Source organism: Topomyia yanbarensis, chromosome 3, assembly GCF_030247195.1.
Source record: "Topomyia yanbarensis strain Yona2022 chromosome 3, ASM3024719v1, whole genome shotgun sequence".
In the NCBI taxonomy this organism is placed as follows: Eukaryota; Metazoa; Arthropoda; class Insecta; order Diptera; family Culicidae; genus Topomyia; species Topomyia yanbarensis.
Window position 1 is genome coordinate 72,411,388 of NC_080672.1, and position 22,009 is coordinate 72,433,396.

At 39.8% G+C, this 22,009-nt stretch overlaps 2 protein-coding genes across 6 annotated transcripts in view; one reads left to right on the forward strand and one right to left on the reverse strand.

Annotated features, from left to right (window-relative positions):
* The window catches only part of LOC131687649 (whirlin-like), a 622,772-nt gene that overhangs the window by 582,877 nt on the left and 17,886 nt on the right, over positions 1-22,009 (forward strand). Inside the window, exons 8-10 of the mRNA XM_058971745.1 lie at positions 490-590; positions 722-983; positions 1,479-1,547. Of these exons, the coding sequence (XP_058827728.1) occupies positions 490-590; positions 722-983; positions 1,479-1,547 (432 nt within the window). The remainder of the gene's footprint in view (positions 1-489; positions 591-721; positions 984-1,478; positions 1,548-22,009) is intronic.
* LOC131687647 (uncharacterized) lies at positions 14,249-20,148 on the reverse strand. 5 transcript variants are annotated; one of them, XM_058971741.1, is made up of 4 exons: positions 20,028-20,148; positions 19,560-19,674; positions 19,428-19,483; positions 14,249-19,345 (listed from the first exon to the last, which is right to left on the reverse strand). In XM_058971741.1, the coding sequence occupies exon 4, from the start codon at positions 19,239-19,241 to the stop codon at positions 14,340-14,342; it is 4,902 nt and encodes a 1,633-aa protein (XP_058827724.1). In that variant the 5' UTR covers positions 19,242-19,345; positions 19,428-19,483; positions 19,560-19,674; positions 20,028-20,148; the 3' UTR covers positions 14,249-14,339. The 5 variants fall into 5 exon arrangements, with proteins under 5 accessions (XP_058827724.1, XP_058827726.1, XP_058827725.1 ...); XM_058971743.1 differs by lacking the exon at positions 20,028-20,148 and having other exon boundaries at positions 14,249-19,070; positions 19,143-19,345; positions 19,560-19,799; XM_058971742.1 differs by lacking the exon at positions 20,028-20,148 and having other exon boundaries at positions 19,447-19,483; positions 19,588-19,799.

Consider the following 22,009-nt stretch of genomic DNA (forward strand, 5'->3'; position numbering starts at 1 on the left):
CACCTCTGGTTTGTTTTTTCACTTTACAACTCACTTTTTCTTCAACTGTGCAATTTGTAATGGCGTTCTAGCAGGCTACTGATAACTAGCATTAACTCTGTAGTTGTACTCTCTTACTTTTTCGCTGCTGAATTCTGCTGTGCTGGCTTTGTCCCGTATGTCTTGCTGTAAATACTGATTCGAACCACTCAGACAGCGAAGCCTGTCTTGTATAATATACACCAAGCTCTACTCACGGCCTGCTCTTCGCTCACGGGAAGTCTTTTAACCAATCTAGATGGAATGAGAATGCCTTCTTGTAGACATATTTTACCTTTTAAAAAATATCGTAGATGTAGATTCATAACATTGGATTCCACTCAGACACGACCTTCCGAAAAGTCGCATCAAAGCGTTGATCCCTTGTCCAATCGAAGGATACGCAACGCGCACCCCATTCGAGCCAAAGTCAACCAATTGAGCATGCGTCCCGTCCCGTTTGAATTGCAGGTTTCCGACACGGATCAGGAGGTAATCGAAGCAACCGGTATGGCGAAGTCAACGGTGGCAGCGACGGCGGCAACAGGAACCTTCCCGGATATTCGCAATCGGTACTCCCATTTGGACCAGAACTTTCCAAACCTTCTTTTCTTTTTTCGTTCTGACCCTCTCTAGTGTCTCCCGTATCTGACCATGTATGTATATTTCTGTTTGATCCGTGTTTGTACCATACTGCCTGCAGCCCACCGGCACCGCTACCATACCGCCCCCTCTCGGCCGGACCAATTCTCCATCATCATCCACCGTCATCATCATCATCATCATCGCGCCATCTGGCGGATCCAGGGCCCGGGAGGACGCCAAACCGGGGTGGTTTCGGTTACGGACTCACGGCGTCGTCACCCCCGGCCGGTGGTGTTCTGGGTTTGAACCCTCTGTATCACCCGAACCGTCAGAAAATTTCCTCGTCGTCTAGCGATGTTGTCAAACAGTTGAAGAATAAGGTGATTTTACGTTTTCTTTTTTCATTCCCCACAATCGTTATCATCGCTGGGAGCAGTGACTCTGTTGTTATGGTGGTTGGCGTGGAGGAATGAATGTTAGTCCTCGCGCGAACAGACAATATTAGCTACAATACCAATGTTTAGGTTGTACACTAGTCACATGTTACCGCCAGCTAGATTATTGAACAATACACGTTTTTTTCTGAAATGATAGTCACACTGGAACACGAACATCATTATCACGAATCTTCAGTTAACTTTCACAATTAAAAACACTGTTTCTGTTTCGTCAGATTTCACACTTTTGAAACTCATTATCACACGACTAGGTCTCAATCGGATGATTACTCCGTCACCGATTTTCCTTTAATCTAAGAATCTATTGAGTCGATGACCTGCTAGTAGCGAGTCATTTAATCAAATAACTTGACATTTGACGCATCACCACGCCGCGAGTAACGCTCTGTCTTTCATTCTGTGTTCCTCTAATTCCAGGATTACAATGATCCGTCGCGACCTAGGAGAGGCAGTGAGACTCAGCTGTCGAGGGCAGATTATGACTCGGTAAGTAGAATTTGTTTTTCCGTAGCATCCCTCAAGCGCTCGGAAGTTCCGTATTCGCTGTTTAACAGTAGAAGAATGTCGCTGATTGTGAAACGCTAGTTACGTTTTATGATTGTTTAGTTACCGAGTGCTTTGAAATCACTGTAAACGTCTAGCCTTACTGTACGTTTGCGAATAGAACTGATAACACTTCTAGGTTTCACCGTTTTCGAAAACCCTCCAGGTATGCAATACTGAATTTTTCAACAATATGTTGAAGAAAAAAATGTATTTCGGTGACTCTCAAAAAAGTTGTATCAAATTTAGTTTAAACAAATTGACGAAAACGACGGGCGAATAAACATCTGGTTAAAGCTCTCAATAAACAAATTACAATTACAAATTGACGAGAAAATGTCGAAGAAAATTAGTATTTCCAACCACCTTAAAACGGTTATGATAAGCATTTTGCCTTCTGCTTCTGCCCGGGCCAGCACGAAGCGAACGACAAAATATTTGCTTATATATTTTGCGCCTTGTCTGATGAACAAAAGAAACTGTTATTTCGATTCACACTGTGGTGATCTGTCTAGATGTGTAAGTCGCTGAAATAAGAAACTGCGGCCAAATTTGGTGGCCATTGACTTCCGATATCTTTTCACATAAGACCTAGCATTCGTGATGTGGAACATTTGCAGGAGTTGATAATGGAGCTTAGGTTCACGGATGCCATCTTTATCGAGTTCTTCCTTGTCAAGCACTCAGTGCTGATGGCGTTCAAAAATTGGCCCAGGCAATACCATTCATTTTGTAAAGTATTTTGTATTCGTGTGTTTTTTATAGTAAGGTTTAAAAAGCTTCAAAAGCCTGGCCTGTAATGTATTGGCACTGGGACTCACGAATCACGTTCGTGCCTAACTGCTAAAAACACTCCTTGCTCTCTTTTTCCGCCCTTCTTCCCCAACGAACTACATCAAGGTATTACTTAGTGGAGGGGGGCTCTTTGTACTTTTGTCGCACCTCTTTCTACTGATCTTTCTCGGAACCTTGTTTCATGGAATGACTCGACCTATGAGCTTTGATTTAACTCTCGAAACTTCTCTTGCTTCTCGTCTCCATCTATTACGTCGCTGTTTAGGTGTTGATTCGTTGAGACATTTAGCTCATGTTTCCGTGAATCATTCAGCTCCCGGCCTTATCACGATCTGTTTGGAAAGTCCTCGGTGGCGAACTCACCCTACTCTCCGACGGTGGAATTTCTCCGGACACCGATACTCGCTTCATTGAACCATTTAGTTCGCAGCTTTAGCGAGATCGTGCCATAATTTTATAAACGCTCCTGAAGCCGCGCAGTGCACTAGATGCACAACATTATAGTAAAAAAGCTGCTTCTTTGCACAAGAAGAAATTGATTACTGAATATTAAAATTCATGTCATGCATTTAACACCTATGGTTATCATGTTTGTTGTGTGTCAAGTACAGCTTATCTGGCTGAAAATCTAACGTAAAATTCAATACCATATTGTATTTAACAACTTTGAAATGTAGAAAACGACCGGATGGGTTTTTAGTGGATTTTCGGCTTTCACGGTCTAGAAATAAGAACGGCTGTTCTATACTGCCCGACGTTTCGGCCACTGGTTTTGGCCTTTTTCAAGGGAAATATCTTATCGAAATTGTTTGTAACGTTATGTAACGTTATGTAGTCTGTTTTCATTTGTGGAAGATTTTTTGTTGTCTCGAGAGTAGTTTCACTTCCACTGAGGTTGAAAATTCCGTACAAAATCCGGACAAATCCGTACAAGTATTTTTTCCACACGACACACGACCAAAAATTCGTACTGTCCTCCCAAATTTCGTACGGTTGGTCAGCTTAGGCATAACTGGCTAACATACGACTGTCTGCTGAAGAAAGAAACCCCCTCCCCCAGTTTGCGACTGCTGCGGGATAACTGTCCACGTCCGTCACGTGATACTCAACTGCAGGATGTATGATGAAACCGGGAAAAAGCACGATATTGTGTCGACGAGTCTTCGAGAAGCGTTATGCAATGACGGAGACAACGAGGAAAAAGTGCTAAACTTCCTCAAAGAAGTAAACTTCTGTATCGATTTTGTTGGCTATTTTCGACAAATTTAAGACTAAGAGAAACGAAAACAATGAAATTGAAAAATGGATAGGTATGTTTTTCGCTCGAACAGTCAACGAGTGCGGACGCCTCTTCAAGCGCTCCGCAAGTAATTTATTAATTAGTATTTTTTTTAACTACGTAAACAAACATCGCGCGCGTGCTTCGTAAGTTACAGTGCTATTGAACTTCAAGTAATAGTAAAATAATGCAGTGCGGTGTAAAAACTTGCAACATAAACGACGACCGCTTCCTCTGGAAGTGTGAATTTTGCAGCAGATCGTACCATGCTGCCTGTGTAGGTGTGCAGCGTAATCAGGAAAATTTTATCCGGGCATTTATGGTGCCTGTGTGTGCGGACTGCCAGCACATTATTAGGCCAGAGGTCGACACACGCAAAATGATCTATCTACAAGATCAGCTGCTAAAAATGATGAAGTCGCATACGGACACACAACATCGAACCACAGCTGACCTAAAGAGCCACAGTCTTGAATTGTTCGGTAGCATCGAACAATTACTTAACGACGTAAAGCAGTCAATGCAAGTCGTCCATAAAAAGAACGAAAACATATGCAGTAAACTAGGTCAGCATTTTCATTCTTGTGACAATTTGTTGCAAAATTCTATCGACACCATCAGCAAATCGACCAAAACAATATCGGACAATATGAATCATAAAATTGACGAACGGCTATCACACCTCGAGAACGAACTGCTTTCCACTAAATGTTCTGAGCCGTACCCTCTCGTCAATTCCGACCAATTGGAGGAATTGAAGGAAGAAGTGAAAGCTATTTCCATTGCAATCTCCAACATGACAATACCAGAAAATGGCATGAATCAATCAAAATCCCTGGCTGAAGAATTAGCGGAAAAATCACACGCTACAGTAATCCAACAGAAAATAGATCATACGTCTCCAGGCTGGCGATTTTTGGGCGATAAATGGCAATGGAAGCAGGATTGGACAAAATATGACGCCAAACAACGCATTCGACGACTTCAGGAGAAAGCTGCTGATAAGGCAAGGCGCAACCGAAAACGTCGTAAGCAGTCAAGTCAACGTGACAACGATCGCGCTAACAATCATCATCATAACGACAGTGGTAAGACGTCAGACAAATTACTACTTGCCACGGCGAAAAAACAATTTTCCGTTCCTCCCACAACCACCGAACATCCGATTGCAGGTCTTGCAATACCAGCAGTAAAAACAAATTTCATAAACTTTAAAAAAGGTGACACCATCAACCCGTACCGTTCAGCTAACGAAAACATTCAACCCAAACAAATGAAAGTGACACCTACCAGCGGCGAAAATAGTTTAAACACATTGGCAACCACATCTCAACATTCGAACACAGACAGCCAATTTGAACTGGACCCCTTGCGCCCTCCAATTGTACGCCTCACGTCTCAATCAACGAATGGCGACGGTCGCTTTTTAAAGGCCAGACTTCGCGAACCAAAAATAATGAACATAGTACGCCTATACCTGGCATATATGAAGGACCAACACCCATCTACTTGCGTGGAAGGAATGACGCCGACCAGCATCAAAATGACGCTCGCATCCGAAGGACTACCGACCACTCCTGACCATCTCCTGCGCATTTTCATCGAAGTCTATCAGGAATATGGGCTAAACCCAGATGAAGCAGCAGCAGACCTTGACTCTTATGGAATATTTTTATCAAGTGAAAGAACCAGGCGCCTTCAACAACTCCGCGAAGCTACGCATAAATTTGGAACGTCGAATTTTCGGAAGTAACAACGCCCTCTATAGAGGAAGAAAATATAACTGTAAGTAATTTAAATATTCCAAAAACTTCTTCGCATCCACAACAGAATTCGACTGAAATTTTGGTCTATTGCCAAAATTTTAATCGAATGAAAAGCCCAGCCAAAATGAAAGAAATCCAACAAAAACTAATTTCATCTTCTTTTAATATAATTCTTGGAACAGAAAGTAGCTGGGATGAAAGCGTAAGAAGCGAAGAAATTTTTGGAAATCAATTTAATGTATTTCGGCATGACCGTAACTTGTCTCTTTGTAATAAAAAGTCTGGAGAAGGAGTCATTATAGCCATAAACGCAGACTTTCCTTCAGAAGAAATAGAAACCATTAAACATATAGAATTTGAACATATATGGGCAAAAGCAGTAATATCAGGAGAAGTGCACATATTCTCCTCTGTGTACTTTCCACCTGAAAATGCTCACAAAAAATCATTTGAACTATTTTTTCAAACTGTAGAATCTATCATGTCAAACATGGAACCTGAAGTAAAACTGCATATTTATGGCGACTTTAATCAACGTAACACCAACTTCATCGTAGACATTGAAAACGAATCTATCTTACTCCCTGTCGTAGGCGAAAATGAAACAATACTTCTTTGACAAAATATCTGAATTTGGCCTGCACCAAATCAACCATGTAAAAAATAAACAAAATTCATATTTAGACCTCTTATTCACGAACTGCACTGAAGACTTCTGTGTTAATGCATCTTTAACTCCATTATGAAAAAATGAAGTATTTCACACAGCAATCGAATATTCAATTTTTATTCATCAAAGCTCTTCCCCGAACGACTTGGAGTATGAAGAAGTACCGGAATACCATAAAACTGACTTCGAAGAAGTCAAACGTAGACTATGTAGAATAAATTGGCAAACTGTATTGAGTATAGAAGGAAATGTCAACGAAGCAGTGACTAAATTCTATTTAATTGTAACGAATTTAATCTCTGGAACAGTACCAGTAAAAAGAAGAAGAAGAACTCATGGCGGCCAGCAGCCTGTATGGTTCAACCAACATCTGAAAAATTTAAAAAATAGAAAGCAAAAGGCACATAAAATTTACAAGAAAGAACATAGCATTACAAATCGGCAAAACTATCTGGATATTTGCTCCCAACTCGACATAGCCATTAACACTGCACATGAAGAATATAATCGTAAAATCGAGACTGAAATAAAGACCTATCCAAAGAATTTCTTCAATTACGTGAAAACGAAATTGAAAAGTAGTAACTTTCCATCCCAAATGCATTTTGACGGACATGTAGGAAATAACAATACTGAAATTTGCAATTTATTTGAAAAATTCTTTCAAGAAGTCTATACTTCATATTCCGAAACAGACCGCGACCGCGACTACTTTTCATTTATACCTGAATTTTCAAATGACATTGCCGTCCACGAACTATCTGAACACGAAATTACCACTGCACTAAAAAACTTAGACGCATCAAAAGGACCTGGACCGGACGGAATAGCCCCAATATTTTAAAAAAACCTAGCAGAAGAATTCACTTTACCACTACTACATATTTTCAACATGTCACTGAAAAATGGAACATTCCCAGAAATATGGAAATCATCCTTTTTAGTGCCAATTTTTAAATCAGGCGCTAAATCAGACATCCGAAACCATCGTGGGATTGCCATTATATCATGCATTCCAAAATTATTCGAAAAACTAGTAAATGACAAAATATTTCAGCAAATCAAAAATCAAATAACAAGCAAGCAGCATGGCTTTTATAAAGGCCGTTCATCAAACCTTTTAGAATTTGTAACATTTACTGTAAATGCAATGGACAATGGCAACCATGTGGAAACACTCTACACTGACTTTAGTAAAGCATTCGACCGTATTGACATACCCTTATTACTCTTCAAACTGCAAAAATATGGCATAGAAAATAAACTATTGAAATGGCTCGAATCATATTTAACGAAACGTCAACAAACAGCTCGCTTTCAGAATATACTCTCGGAACCAATTTCTGTCACCTCTGGCGTACCCCAGGGTTCCCACTTAGGCCCTCTTCTTTTTATTTTGTACGTTAATGACATTACCTTTATACTCAAACATCTTAAAGTGCTTATGCAGATGACATGAAACTTTTCATGGAAATAAGAGATGTCAAAGACACTGAAATATTCCAAAACGAAATAAATATATTCCACACGTGGTGTAGCAAAAGTCTACTCCAACTTAATGTAAAGAAATGCAACTCAATAACCTTCAGCAGAAAAATTTCAAATGTTCCCATAAACATACACTTAGGCAACCAACTTGTAGAAAAATGCAAAATTGTACGAGATTTAGGCGTAATCTTAGACTCCAAGCTCACATTTGTTGAACATTATAATACAATAATAAATAAAGCAAATAGTATGCTGGGCTTTATTAAACGTTTCACCTACAATTTTGAAGACCCTTACACAATAAAATCATTATACAATACATATGTCAGGCCAATTTTGGAATATTTCAGCATAGTATGGAGCCCATACACTGTCCTGTACGAAGAACGCATCGAATCAGTCCAAAAACAATTTATTTTGTACGCGCTTCGTAAACTAAACTAGACGACATTTCCTCTTCCATCGTATAAAGCACGTTGCATGCTCATTAATATACAAACACTCAAAGAACGCCGCGAATTTGCCATGCTTTACTTTATCAACGAAATTATTTCTCAACGTGTACAATCCGCATCATTACTTTCGCAAATAAAGTTTTATGTACCTAGCCGACAACTAAGAACTCGTAATTTATTCCAAAAACAATCTTTTAGGACAAACTATGCTAAAAATAGTCGCATCAATAGAATGATGCGTCATTATAATGAAAATTGTGTAATAATTCACCTTTCCATGTCTAGAAAACAAATCAAATCTGAACTAAACCGTAGAAATAATGTATAGTATATAAGTAAATATTGTAAAACCATTCTATGTAGTCTACATATGCTTGACGAAAATAAATAAATAAATAATAAATTCTAGAGCGAATCAGTTATAAACTTAGAAAGGAAAACTAGGACTAGGCTGGCTCGAAAGGATCCTAGTTATCCATTCTAAATTTATAACTGATTCGCTCTGATAGCCAACAAAATCGATACAGTAGAATGCGGCAATTAAAATATAATAACATAAGAAATAAACTTGCATAAAAAAATTGAAGGCAGAATTGTAAATTGTTATCTTAACATTGATGAAGCAGTCGTTAATAAACAACAACAGGATCAGATCCTGCAACAAGTTGAAGTCGAATTTGTCTGTTACGTTTGCCTGACAAGAACTTAGAATTCGCACAGAATTTTCTTCATAGGAAGGAAATCCGGTAATAGCTTTATTCCAAAAACTACAAGCCATCGTGTTGAAGATTTCTCACATCTATTCGCTCGCTGCATTTCGATTACGCATTCGTTTGGCACAGGTACGTAGCTAGAGGGGGGCTAGGGGGCTTAACCCCCCCCCCCCCGAAATGCTTTGAAAATAAATTTCAAAAACATTTTTATCAGCGACTTTACCCAGCAAACCACAAATCGTATATCACTGAAGGAAAAAGACTCGTAAAATTGTCTACAAGAAATCCAAATCATTTAGATAATCAATTTCAATCTGCCGTAGTATATTTGATATCGTTTATTGGAAGAAACGTGATTTTATAACGACAGTTCGATCAGAATCACATTGATGTATAAATAACATCGTGTTCGATCGGCATTGGTCGTAGGGCGTTGACAACTTACATTCATATAGCTACAAACATTTAAATTCATCAAAATCTTATTTTTGTTCACATCCATCGTATTGTATTTCAAACGGTGTCGGATTTATAGCTTTTCAAAGTTGTTTCTGTGTGAAAGAATAGTCACTATACAACACAAGCTTATGTACGACTTCGATGTACATCACAATGACTTCAAACAGTTAAATACGACTTAATATATCACAACATATAAGAAATCCGACTTCGCGAAATTACTTACGACTTATCTCATATCTCTGAAAAGATATTGCTGCATATATGGCGAATGTTTATCTGAATAGTATTTCTCTGCCTGAAAATAAGATATGATTACGAAATATTGTCACACTTGTAATAATTAAAATAGTTCTGTGTATTAAGTCCTGCTCTACAATTCAAACGTTGTAAGGTCGAATCCCACTAAAATCAATGAGATACTCTGTAAGGGTTGGTTTGGCATTGATTCGTTCAATCAGTATTCGTTTTTTCTCCCCAGACCCCGCTTTTTTACGTATTTTATTATGCTGGAGACGATTGATGTTCCCGATTACTGTTTACTGATCTTCTTTACCGACAAACCAGAGTTAATCGTATATAGTGTTCTTAAATCGTATACTAGTTATGGATGTCATATATAATGTGAAATTGTGTTGCTTATGCAATCGTAAATCTATTCTCTAGAATCGGTTTAATACTAATAATTATCGCGCTTAACGTGTATATTGTAATCAGAAATCGTCAATTTCAATAGCTATGTACGTATATCGCCTCCAGTTTGGTACGCATATGCCGCTTTTGTGCATTTAGTGCGACTTTTTTGGTGGAATATAAAAACGTATTATTCAGCTGCAACTTGGATATACCCATCAAAAAGGCTGGCTGGGTAGCTTGTAGCTCGTTTGGTTTAAGATAAAGTTAGAAGATTGCTATTTCCAACAACCAAAATCAATGATCACGACATTCAGTGTGCTTTATGCTTCTGTCCCAGCCGGTGTGGAGCGAACGACAAATAAAGTTACTTTTATATTGTGTTCCTTGTCTGAAGAACAAAGAAAACTTCTACTATACTATGCCCTAGTAATCTGTCGAGATGAGTGAGTCGCAGAAGCAAGAAGTGGTGCACTGGCCAAATACTGTGGTTAGTCGTGATTCGCATAACACCGAGTATTTGTGATGAGGAATATTTTCCGAAGGTAAAAACCTTTATTGAGTTCTACCACCTCAGGTATTCTGCGCTCATAGCGTTCAGTAAATTGGATCACGCGAAATCATTGATTTTGAATGATATAAAGCCAATAAATTTTAATCGTTGTTTGTGACAAAGCTGTAATTAAGATCATCATATAAATGGACGGTGAGAGAATCAATGTTCGGTTACAAGCCGGATACCGCTAACTTGCAGATACATATCACATATGGGAGAAATGCAGTACAAAACATAATGCGATAGTACAATTACACATAGTATTCTCTGCACATATCAAAGGCAAACTAGTACGTTTCAGTTCTGTGAAAAAAACGTTACATTACGATTTATTTACCGCTGAACACAAACAATTACCAAATATGTGGCAAATGTTCAGGTAATATTGACAACAACAAAAGCTACGTCAATATCTCAAAATATACAGCCAGCACGATCATTGAATAAATTCACAATCATAAAGGCAACAAGCAAGCACGTTTGCGAACATAAAGGCAGCAACCACGATTATAACACGGAAGTGTTCAATAGCGAGATAGATATGAACGATCCCCTATACGCAGTTGGTGAGCAAAAAATATTTCCCTACTTCGTAAACAGGTATCTACGTGCAATCGTTTAGAGCTTGTGTCAGTTCTGTTGGACAACCAGTTAAAACTTATTTTATTATTTTTATTATTGGAAATAGATAGAACTAGATAACAGAACCACTGTTTCGATTGGCTAAAGCATTGAACCGAGTTCACTTATGAATTATTTGAAAAATAGTAGAAGAAGTTTAATGGACGACTGAGTACTAAAACTGTCCAAAAGTGAACGCATCATCGCAAGTGATTGTCCCGTTTAACAAAACTCAGATGTAATACTCGATATTGACAACTCTTTTTTAAATTTAAATGACAGGTTTTTGAATTGTACCCAATTTGAATTACTGTATTAGGTCCGTGCACTCTGTACTCTTAGTATAAATACTAGACATCACATTCAAGCGTACTAGGCAAAAAAAAAATTCAATTTACTGAGAACGATATAGCTGAGGCGACAGTTTTTACTTTCGCGTCATTTTAGCGCATCATCATTTTCATTGGCACTCAATTTCACTTTCATGCGAGGAATTCGTTCCGTTCATGCGAGTTGCGACTAAAATGTTGTGACTGGTTGAATCTATTAGTCCAATAATTTCGATTTTATGTCTTCAGTATATAGCAGTCTCACGATCTGTTTTTTATTCGTTTTGGACTAAGCTGAGAGATGATCAGAAATCACGGAGGAGGAAAAAAGAATCAGCTAATCTAAGGAGCCTCAGGAGCACCTCTTCTATCTTTTCTATGCACTCAGAACGAGTGCTTTCGGAATTTCGTTCTAATCCTCTCAATTCGGTTTGAATAAAACGGCATTTTCGAAAACATATTACGTCTTCGTTATCCGCACAATATTCAACGTTAGGTGGAACAACGTTAATTGAAATTGTTTCCTAAATTTTGGTAAAACAAACCTGTAATCAAAAAGCATTACAGCTTTCTTCAAGAAATCATGCATCTCTTCCAATCTTGACGATGATTGTAAAAAAAACTTGAGCTAATTAAAAACGAACCAATTACTGAGCAGAGTGTTTGAATTGACTTGGAAAGTGTAACTGCAAGTATCTTCGCATCACGAAAACTGCCACTGACAAAACTTGAATTTCGGTTCTCTTTCAAGTTCACGCAGGGATGTCAATTTTTTAAAGCTCTGGTTACATTTAACAAAATTTACGTAAATTGCAAGATAACAGTAAAGGGCGAACACGAAATTATTGCGACACCGAAAATGTCATGTTCATTTTAAATTTTTAAATTTTTAAATAAAAATAAAATAATGTTTAAAATCAAGTCAAAATTTTAGAGTAGTTTTATACATATATTTACTTCAAAAATCAAAAGTAAAGTTAATCGATGGAGCCTTGAGTGTAAAATTGAACGCATTTTCGCTTGATGCCCTCCATCAAAGTCTTTACAGTGTCATCCGGTACCAGTTTCTCAATATTTTTCCCATTTTCTTAACATGTCCTTTTCGTCTTTGACTGTCTTCTTGCTCTTCCGAAGTTCCCGCTTCATCATTGCCCAGTACTGCTCCACCGGGCGCAGCTCCGGACAGTTTGGCGGATTCATGTCCTTTGGAACAAAATGGACAGAATTGGCCTCATACCACTCCAGGACACTTTTAGAATAGTGGCATGATGCCAAATCTAGCCAAAATAGCGGAGCTTCGTCGTGCTGCTGCAAGAACGGCAAAAGGCGCTTCTCGAGGCACTCAGATTTGTAGATCTCCCCATTTACTGTGTCCTTTGTCACGAAAGGCTCACTGCTCAGTCCGCAAGAGCAGATGGCCTGCCAAATGAGATATTTGGAGGCGAACTTCGACATTTTCTTCTTCTTAAATTTGTCGTCCACATAGAACTTGCTCTTGCCGGTGAAAAACTCCAACCCCGGAATTTGGTTAAAATCGGCTTTTATATACGTTTCGTCGTCAATCACACAGCAGTCATATTTTGTCAGCATCTTCTTGTAGAGCTTCCGTGCCCGAGTTTTAGCCGTCGATTGTTGCCGCTCATCGCGGTTTGGGAAGTTCTGTACCTTGTATGTATGTAGTCCAGCTCTCTTCTTTGCATTCTGGACGTAGCTCTGCGACATGCCGATCTTTTTAGCCAAATCAAGGCTTGAGACGTTGGGATTTGCTTTAATCATCCGCTTGACTTTTCCCTCCGTCTTTTTGTTCTCCGGTCCCGGTTTTCTTCCAGCTCCTTTGCCGTGGTCCAACGTCAACCGCTCCTGGAACCGCTTCAACACTCTGGAGACGGTTGAATGGTGAAGGTTCAACATTTTTCCCAACTGGCGGTGCGACAGGTCAGGAGATTCCAGGTGTTTGGAAAGAATTTGTTCTTTCGACTCGCGTTGGTTCACCTCCATTTTCGTTGAATCGAAAAACACGACTTCGAGTTTGACAGCATGTAAACAATACACATCAATGAGAAAGTGTGCAAAATTTGGTTGATTTTTACCCAATGGTAAAAAAGTCATGTCCTGTTAATGTGTCGCAATAATTTCGTGTTCGCCCTTTAATCAGGGGATTTCCTTTCGATTAGTGAACAGTCCTATAGTAGATAAAATTCCGGCTAGTTTAGTAAATTTATTCATTGAAACATCTCTTTTGTATTGTCCAAACATCCATGAATTCCGAAATGAAACCTGTAAGCTTCGTGTGCTCAAATATAATATTTGCTTAATCTAGGTAAATACAGCTATAGTTCTTATTTATTGTAGAGAAATCGGTAGTATTTTTGTACACCCTTTACATGTCAACAAACAAAATTACTGGTCTGTCTTCTGCCATAGTTTCAAGGATCTAATAGAATTGACTAGAAAAATAAGCCAGTCTAATGATATAAAAAGTATCTATTTCATAAATGAATAGGATCTGTGAAAAATCTGAAGACGAATTTCGACATTCTCTTGTATTTGTATTTAAATAATTGAGTCTTAATGAACTATACGAAAAAGAAATGACCTAAAAATGACATATTGTCTATTGCCTTAGTGTTGGAACTGTTTTCACTAAGAAATTTTCAAAATTACATTCAGTTTCAAGCGACTATCTCAAGTCACCAGAATTAACACATTTATGCAATAAGTTTTAAGCCCCTCCCGAAACAAAATCCTGGCTGCGGGCCTGGTTTGGCAGTATGATACAAAGATCTCATCGATGTCTCTCTCGATAAACTGTCGACAGCTCGACGCCAATGGTCGCATTCACTTGTGATCCCACCACGAGAATTAAACAAAAACAAAAAATTTAAAAAAAGACAACTTTATTTCTGTTTAAATGTACTGAAAAATATAAAAAATAACTCAATAATATTGTTTTTAGAATCTTTGCATCGACCTAAGCGGGCAAAGGCCCTTGTTCAATCAAATCCGGCACAATCAAATCCCTCAAATATTGCATCGTAGTGTCGTGGGCAGCAGCTTCGGCGGCGATAGCTTTTGCGGTAGTTTTACCGTCCTGAAGAGTTATTTTGCTTCTAGCTTCGTGTAGTGTTTGGTACGTATTATCGCCTTTCACCTTCCAAACGCGGTCAGCTTTTAAATCGCCGTCACAAACAATCAGCTCATAGCTGCCCTTATTGTCCTTACGAGCAGTTCGTCCCTTGATCTGGGTTTCTTCTTTAACATCCACTGAGAAGAACGTCTGGATAACGTGAATGCCACCGTTTCTCTCGACGCTAACGCTGGACTTGTAGTCGATTCCACGTCCCATGCCACGAGTTGCTAGCGTGACCGTTCGGGCGACGCCTGCCTCGTTGATGCAAAGCTGTCTCCGCTCGGGATCGGTGTTTTCCGTCAGCACAGTCAATCGATCGAAGCGACCGGAATACTTGAGCTTGAACTCGTTCAGCTCGACGTCGGTTTTGAAGAAAATGAGCGCAGCTCGACTTGCTGCTACGACCTCCTGAGTTCGATGGGCGATTCGTTCCAACCAGGCATTCTTCGTCCGTAGATGACAGAAGCCACTGGTACTGTTGAACAGCAAGTTTGAACAACCGAAGAACGTCGGCAGCACGATCATGTTGGTGATACTGTAAAGATCTCTCATGGCGTCCTTTTCGGGATCGCTTAGGGCAGTTATTGTTCCGGAAACTCCCAGGATGAGCGGGTAGTTCTTCGGCAACATTGCGTATGACAGCGAACCGCAGTCAATGTTCAGGTAGCCGTAATTGAGTTCTCCGGCGATCTGCGAGCAGAAGTTGGATCCCTTTAGTCGGAAGTAGTGGAACACGTTTAGATAACCTGCTTTTTTGTGGTTTGTGTACTCTTCTCGATACTTGTAGGTGATTGTGTTCCGTGCACTAAGCCTAAAGTCGGAGCACTCGGAAACCGGGCTTTGGTGAACTTTGATGGCGCACTGTAGCATTTGCTGTAAATGTTCAGCGAAAAGAGTACGGTTGGTGTAGCCTTTGCGTGTTAACCGTGAATTAAAAGGAACAAGAAGAGTATACCGGTCTGCAGCATTCAAAAATTCGGCGAAAGCTTCCGAGTTTACAAATGATTTGATGAAACGTTCGATACGGTCAGTTAGTGTTGGGATGTCGTAGCATTGTTGGCAAACGGCCTTCCAAATTTCTACCTGAATTCGTCCCAATCCGGTGATAAGTGGGTTTGCTACAGGAGCGTAATTGTTTCCGTAGAAATCTCGAGAGAAAAATACATCTACTTCGTCCATCAATAGAACAGATTTTTTTAAATCCACAGCACTATTGCTCGAGCGCACATGTGAACCTTCTAGCAATAGATCGGTTACTAACTCTCTCAAGCCCTTTTTTTCGCCATTCACCACTGGAGTTAATACTGCATTTGCCATATCCTCAAATGTACCATAGATTATATCCCGCTCGACACCAAAATAGACGAAGAATTCTTGGAAATCCAGTTGATCCCTAGTTACCAGACCTCGGTTGTAGCAAACGATGCGGATGTTGTGACCTGTCAGTGCCAGTAACGCTGCAGTTAACCCAAGAATCAAAGATTTACCCTGACCGGTTAGCACTTGAGCCAGCTTATTCGTTACTCCATTGTACTTTTCATCAACACTCAGTAGTTTCAAAATACAAAGAATCTGTATGCAGTGTGGACTGAGATACTTTCCCGTGATGAAAACATCCTTCGAACTTGATATGGACCAAACTGCAGCCAGTCCTGCTAGAATCTTCGGTACTTTTTCCATCTTAAAATATTGGGACCATTCGTTGACGTGAATTTTTTCGGTGTATGCCTTCACCTCCTCAACAATCTTCCGTATGCTTTCCTTGTCTTCCTTTCCCACAGACATCATCATGTGCTCTTGAAAGCATACCAAATAGCGTTGATACGCATCTCGCAACATTCGATCGTCCTGGGTATCGTTGAGCTCACGGTACAGTTCCAACGCCCTCGTGATGTCCATTTCGTTCTGTTTACGAATGTACCAGAACGATTCCCGAATGAGGTTGGCGCGGTTGGTGAAGTTCGCCAGTGAGTTGCAGTGGTCCATTAGATTGCAAAACGGCTTCACACTTTCGTCGTAAAATTGGTCAAATGAAACGTAGTCCGATTGCTCGTCCAAATAGAGCAGGGATATTCTGACGGCGGAGATTAGCTCGATGGCCGATGATAGCTGCTCAGATGATGTTAGGCGCTCTCCGGATCCCCAGCATTCCCTTTGCAGTTGAAGTTTAATTTGAGACACGAGTGTAGCTATGATGTCGATGACGTAGTGCTTGGGAACGGTTTCAATGTTCATCATTGGTGGAGCGCACTTTGCAAATCGATGTGGATTGATGACTCGATAAGTTTTCGAATCTGTGGTAGACCACCGATTGTCGACCAGTTCGATCAAATCCAGCATCTCGATAGCACGCATCACTGTTTCTGTGCAGGTGCTTTTGATGAACCAGTCGATCGGTAGGCCATCTAAATCGACCAATAAATCATAATACGCCCGTAAAAATCTCACGAGCTCATCGATCGTAACATCTTTGTGCAAAGCGTCCATCGCCAGATTGGTTAGATTATCTTTGAGAGCGTACATTTCCGGTATGTCCATTTTAGCTGTCAATTTTGCAAGAATTGTACTCCCATATCTCCAAAAGCTGCTGAAAATTTCCATCAGATCACGGAAATGGTTCATTGATGAGCTTCGTTCAACTACCAGGGAATTGACGATTTCCAGTTGTCTACGTAGCACTTGTCTGTCTAACGACGAGTCACTTGCTCCTTGTACAGATGAGATCGTTTGAACGATGAAACGGATCGTATTGTGAGTAACGACGCGCACCGTTTCCAGCTGATCATGATCCACGCTACAGATATGATGGAGATAATTCTTGATAATATCGTCGAACATGTGCAGCTCGGTGCCGTCATCCTCGAGGACACGCGAAACCACATCGTCCAACATACAACACCAGACGTAAAGTTCATCCGCTATACCTAGAGGATTGGTTCTTCCGTAAATCTTCGGTCTCATCGATATATTATCTTGCAACAGTTTCATCGTATACGGGAACGATTTCGGTTGTTTACCCTGACTTGGGTCGAAATAATGCAATAGTTTGAAAACAAACCGATACTCATTCTCCAAGCACTTCGTAATGCTGTCTTCCGATTTCCACGCGATATTTTCGATAGGATACCACCCTGTTGTATTGCTCACAATCAGCTGCTCTATTGTATTGCTTGATTTGCTCCTAATTTCCAAAATGATCTCCTCCAAACTTTTGCACAGAAAGAAGTAAATTTGGTTAGTCGCCGAGCCTGTTTTCCCATTTACTTTGATCTGACGAATCCATCGGTCAGCTAGATCCTCCAAAGGCTTCTGGAAAACGACGGCATCCTGAAAATGTGCAATATTCGCATACAGATTCACATCATTGATAGTAATGAGAATAATTTGTTCCGGAGATAGATTCTGCAATTTGTCCTGCAGAAAGGGGGGAGCTTTATTCTCCAAAAATTGTCTATGCTTTGGTGCACTGTCTTTAGTGATTTGAGCCCATTCGTCGCACAGTTTTTTTGTCGAATCATCCATCTGCAGCCCGAAACAAGCCAATTTCTTATCTCTCTTGTACGTTCTAATATCCAAACTTCGTACCTCTTCTGCTAATTTTTTCAGCCCACTGGAAATACGGTGATTGTTCATGATTTCTTGGCACAAACTTCTGCACGTAAATTTTTCACCTTTATTAAATTTATCTACGAGTAACAGTAGCTGACTATAGTCAACAGTTTCCTCATACCCGTCGGTTATTTCGGTCATAATTTTTCTGATGGTGCCGATCAACTTCTCGCACGATTCACTTAATTGGTTTCTCAACCCACATTGAATCACTTTAATGATTCGAAGGCCTTCCTGCAAGATTTTTTTTGCACTTTTATCTTCTAGGCTACCATGTAAACCATGAGAGTCAATCATGGAAACAGTGGCCACAAAATTATTTTCTGTCACCATCAAACTGCCTTCGTCGTGCAGTACAATCCTCAAACCTTCATGAGTGAAACAGTAAGAAAATCCCAATTGAGCAGTATCCTTGAATATTCGTTTATTCAGCTTTATGTGCCCATCGTTTTCAGAATTGCTCCCCGGTATAAATGAAGCTACGTAATTCAAAGCTCTCTTGTATCTGGGTTTTTTGTTTGGCTCATCTTCCCAGTATTCTGTAGCCTCTTTTCCAATGTCAAGATTTGCTACTTCAGTACCCATGAAATCAACCGACTGGTTTCTGGCATTCTGATCAGGATCAACCAGCACACCAACATGTTCCTGTAGCCTTACTTTAACACACTCGCCTTGCGATTCATCGGCTCTGCTGTACATTACAAAGGCATCGGATTGCGATTCCACCAGATTATTGATGAAGTTAGTTTGTTTAACCGGTTCTGTGTCACCGGTAACACGACTACTGCACGGCGCATCCATTTCCCCAGCTCGAACGTTACTATCGCCGGAATCAGATGAATGTGTTATACTGTCGCATCTAACGATGGACCCCGATTCCAGCTGGGAACTGCAACCCGGTTGTGGTTCTGATGAATTCTTTCTCCCAGCAGCATCCAAATCATTCCAGACTGGTTGATATGTCTGGGGAGAATGCACACTTTCTGTAGAGTCCAAATCATCATCCTCCGGTTCGATTGACGATTCATTACATACCGCTTCGGAAGACTGTGCTATATCGGTGGCGTCCGAGAACTCATCCTCCGAATTGGCTACACTTTGTACGTCGGTTTTGATATCATAAACTGGAGCCATTTTACTTGCGGCCGATCAATAAGAAAGTAACCAATCAGGGAAAAGATGGCCTGCTGCGTAATTTTTTTTTTGTTCCTCAATTTACGGGGTCGACATCAGAGCATCTGAAAATTGAAACCAGATAAGATTTCGTGATGACAAATTCTATAAGGAGTGGTTCGTTCCACCGATAGAAATTCAACTTACAAAATGCAAAACTACTCACAAATTCCTGCTCAGTATAACATTTCCAACTATAGGTCCTAAAAGAAAATATTTTCCAATCACTTCATAACTCACACTGTGTACAATAAGAACCAGCAGAGATACCATACGCACACTTGGATCTTGCTTAGAGACACTTTACCGCTGCCTATAATAAAAGTTCTCCTTGCGTTGGCGTTTATATCTAATGATGTTTTGCTTTCTTTTGTGTACCCTCCACAAACTCTACCTAGAGATTAAAAACAGCCATTACCAAGATGAATAGGTAGTGCAAACTAAAAAGACTAGAAAAAAAAACAAAGAGACGACATGTTCCGTTTGCAATTCGGAATCAGCTACAAACCGGTCAAACCATTCGGAATTTGATTCGGAATCCTGAATGGAGTCTGTATGGATTCCATATCAAATGCAACAACCGATTCTGAGTCGGAATCGGTTGTTACATTTGATTTGGAATCCATGACTCCATTCATAAATCCGAACCGGTTCCGGAATGAGTTTAACTGGGAAGCTGAATTGGAAATCCAAACTTAACATAGCGTCTCTTTGTTATTCTCTTATTCAAGTCTCTTTAATACAAACAACACATTCACATATGTTGCGGGCGCTGCCCATTTCTCTGGGTATGAAGCAAAAAACGCCGTGTTACATCAAGCGGCACTTTCCGAGTTTCTGCTCGACCGGAATAACGTTCGATGTGCTCTTTGTTTACTTGGCTGATCAACTGTTCGCGGGTTTTCCAAAGAACAGCTGATCAGCCTAGTTGAACAAAAAGCGCAGCAAATGTCATTCCGATAGAGCTGCACGCTTATCCTCAGTTACTCATTGCCAAAGAGAATAGGGAAAGAGACGAATAGTGTGAAGCCAAAAATACCTTATTGAGCAGACCAATCGTGCAATGTAAATAAACATTACTCATGCCTGAGTTGGAGGAGATAAGTATTGTAAATCTATCAAAAAAGAAATTTGAATTTTCGTCAGAATTTAGTGCAATCGTGATTGTAAGGTGCATTCTAGAGTCTATGTATGAGTAAAAACAAGCTTTAGAATTATTTCATCTCTTTGTTTCGAAATGCACATCGTTTGATAAACAAATCCAACGATCGACAAAAGGTTTGTTTTCAAAATATAATAGGAGTAATTTAAAGTGCTGCCTTTGGAAACGGTTGCCAAATTCTAGTGTTGAAATCATCGTAAAGGGAGTGTTGCCGTTTTGACTGATTTTCACTCTGCGTCTCTTTCACTATTCTCTTTGCTCATTGCAACTAAAACGCTTTTACTCAAAAATGGGTAAAATTTGTTTGATAGTTCAATATGATGTCTGATCGAATTAGGTCATCTCCATCCGACATCGGTACGACATCATTCCGACTACTCTCACCTACTTTTAATCATTTTTGACAAGGTACGGTTTTTGTCAGAAACGCGTCAAATCTAATCGTTTGTGAAAAAACCGTACCTTGTCAAAAATGAGTAAAAGTAGGTGAGAGTAGTCGGAATGATGTCGTACCGATGTCGAATGGAGATGACCTACTTCGATCAGACATCATATTGAACTATCAAACAAATTTTACCCATTTTTGAGTAAAAGCGTTTTAGTTTAAATGAGTAGCTGAGGATAAGCGTGTGGGGCTCGGAAAGTACCGCTACGTAACACAGCATATTTTGCTTCATAGGCTGTTGTTTACCTCCGAGGGTACACTCAAAATAATCCACACGTTAATATTACGTGAAACGCCACATAAGTTCCAAAAAATGCTTTTTCACCTCAGTTTATCTGACAAAGGTAACAATCATTGGACTATGAATAAATATGAAATGAAACACATGTTACTATCATTGCAATTGTCCTATCTCTCTTACGTGAAAATCACGTACTCGTTTCAATTCATTATGACAGCCAAATTTTGTGTTCATTCTGTGATGTATCCAAGGCAAGATGGCGTCTGCTGGAAACAATTTGTAAAAGCTGCTTTTAGATTTGGGTAAAAACGATTTTAGATTACCTCTTGTTTTATATTAATAAATATATGTTTTTTTATATATTGCCCTTCTCGCGTTCTTTTGTGACACATAATACAGCATGTATATAATGAAGCCGTTATCGAACCGGAAAAGTTGAACCAGAACCGTTTTCGCCGGAGGTTTATGGTGAAATTTTATTCGATCTTATTTTTTTGAAGATCTACGAAATAAAGAAACCTGATGTTCGCTCACGATACGGGTAAGGAAAGACTGCCAAATTCAAAATGTGGATGCGATGATTTGGAAAGAATTATGGTGATTATGAACTGATTAAAGGAATCATCTGGCAGATGAACACCGGGAAAAATAACTTCTACTACGATCATTTTTGTGAACAATTTTGCCGAGTGTCGATCATCTGTTGAAAGAACGCACCACTGATCTTAAGGACGGTGCGAGAATTGTATCGCCTAAAAGTTTTTGCCCACTTACCTTCCGCATAACCGGTCGTAATCTTAGTGACATTGGAACGATAATGTATGTCAGTGAAACGTCCCTCTTGATAGGTTCCGTTTCGTGAACGGGGAAACTCGTATCCG

Coding starts and splice junctions, on each gene's coding strand:
- LOC131687647 (XM_058971741.1), bottom strand. CDS start 19,241: ATGGCTCCAGTTTATGATATCAAAACCGACGTACAAAGTGTAGCCAAT.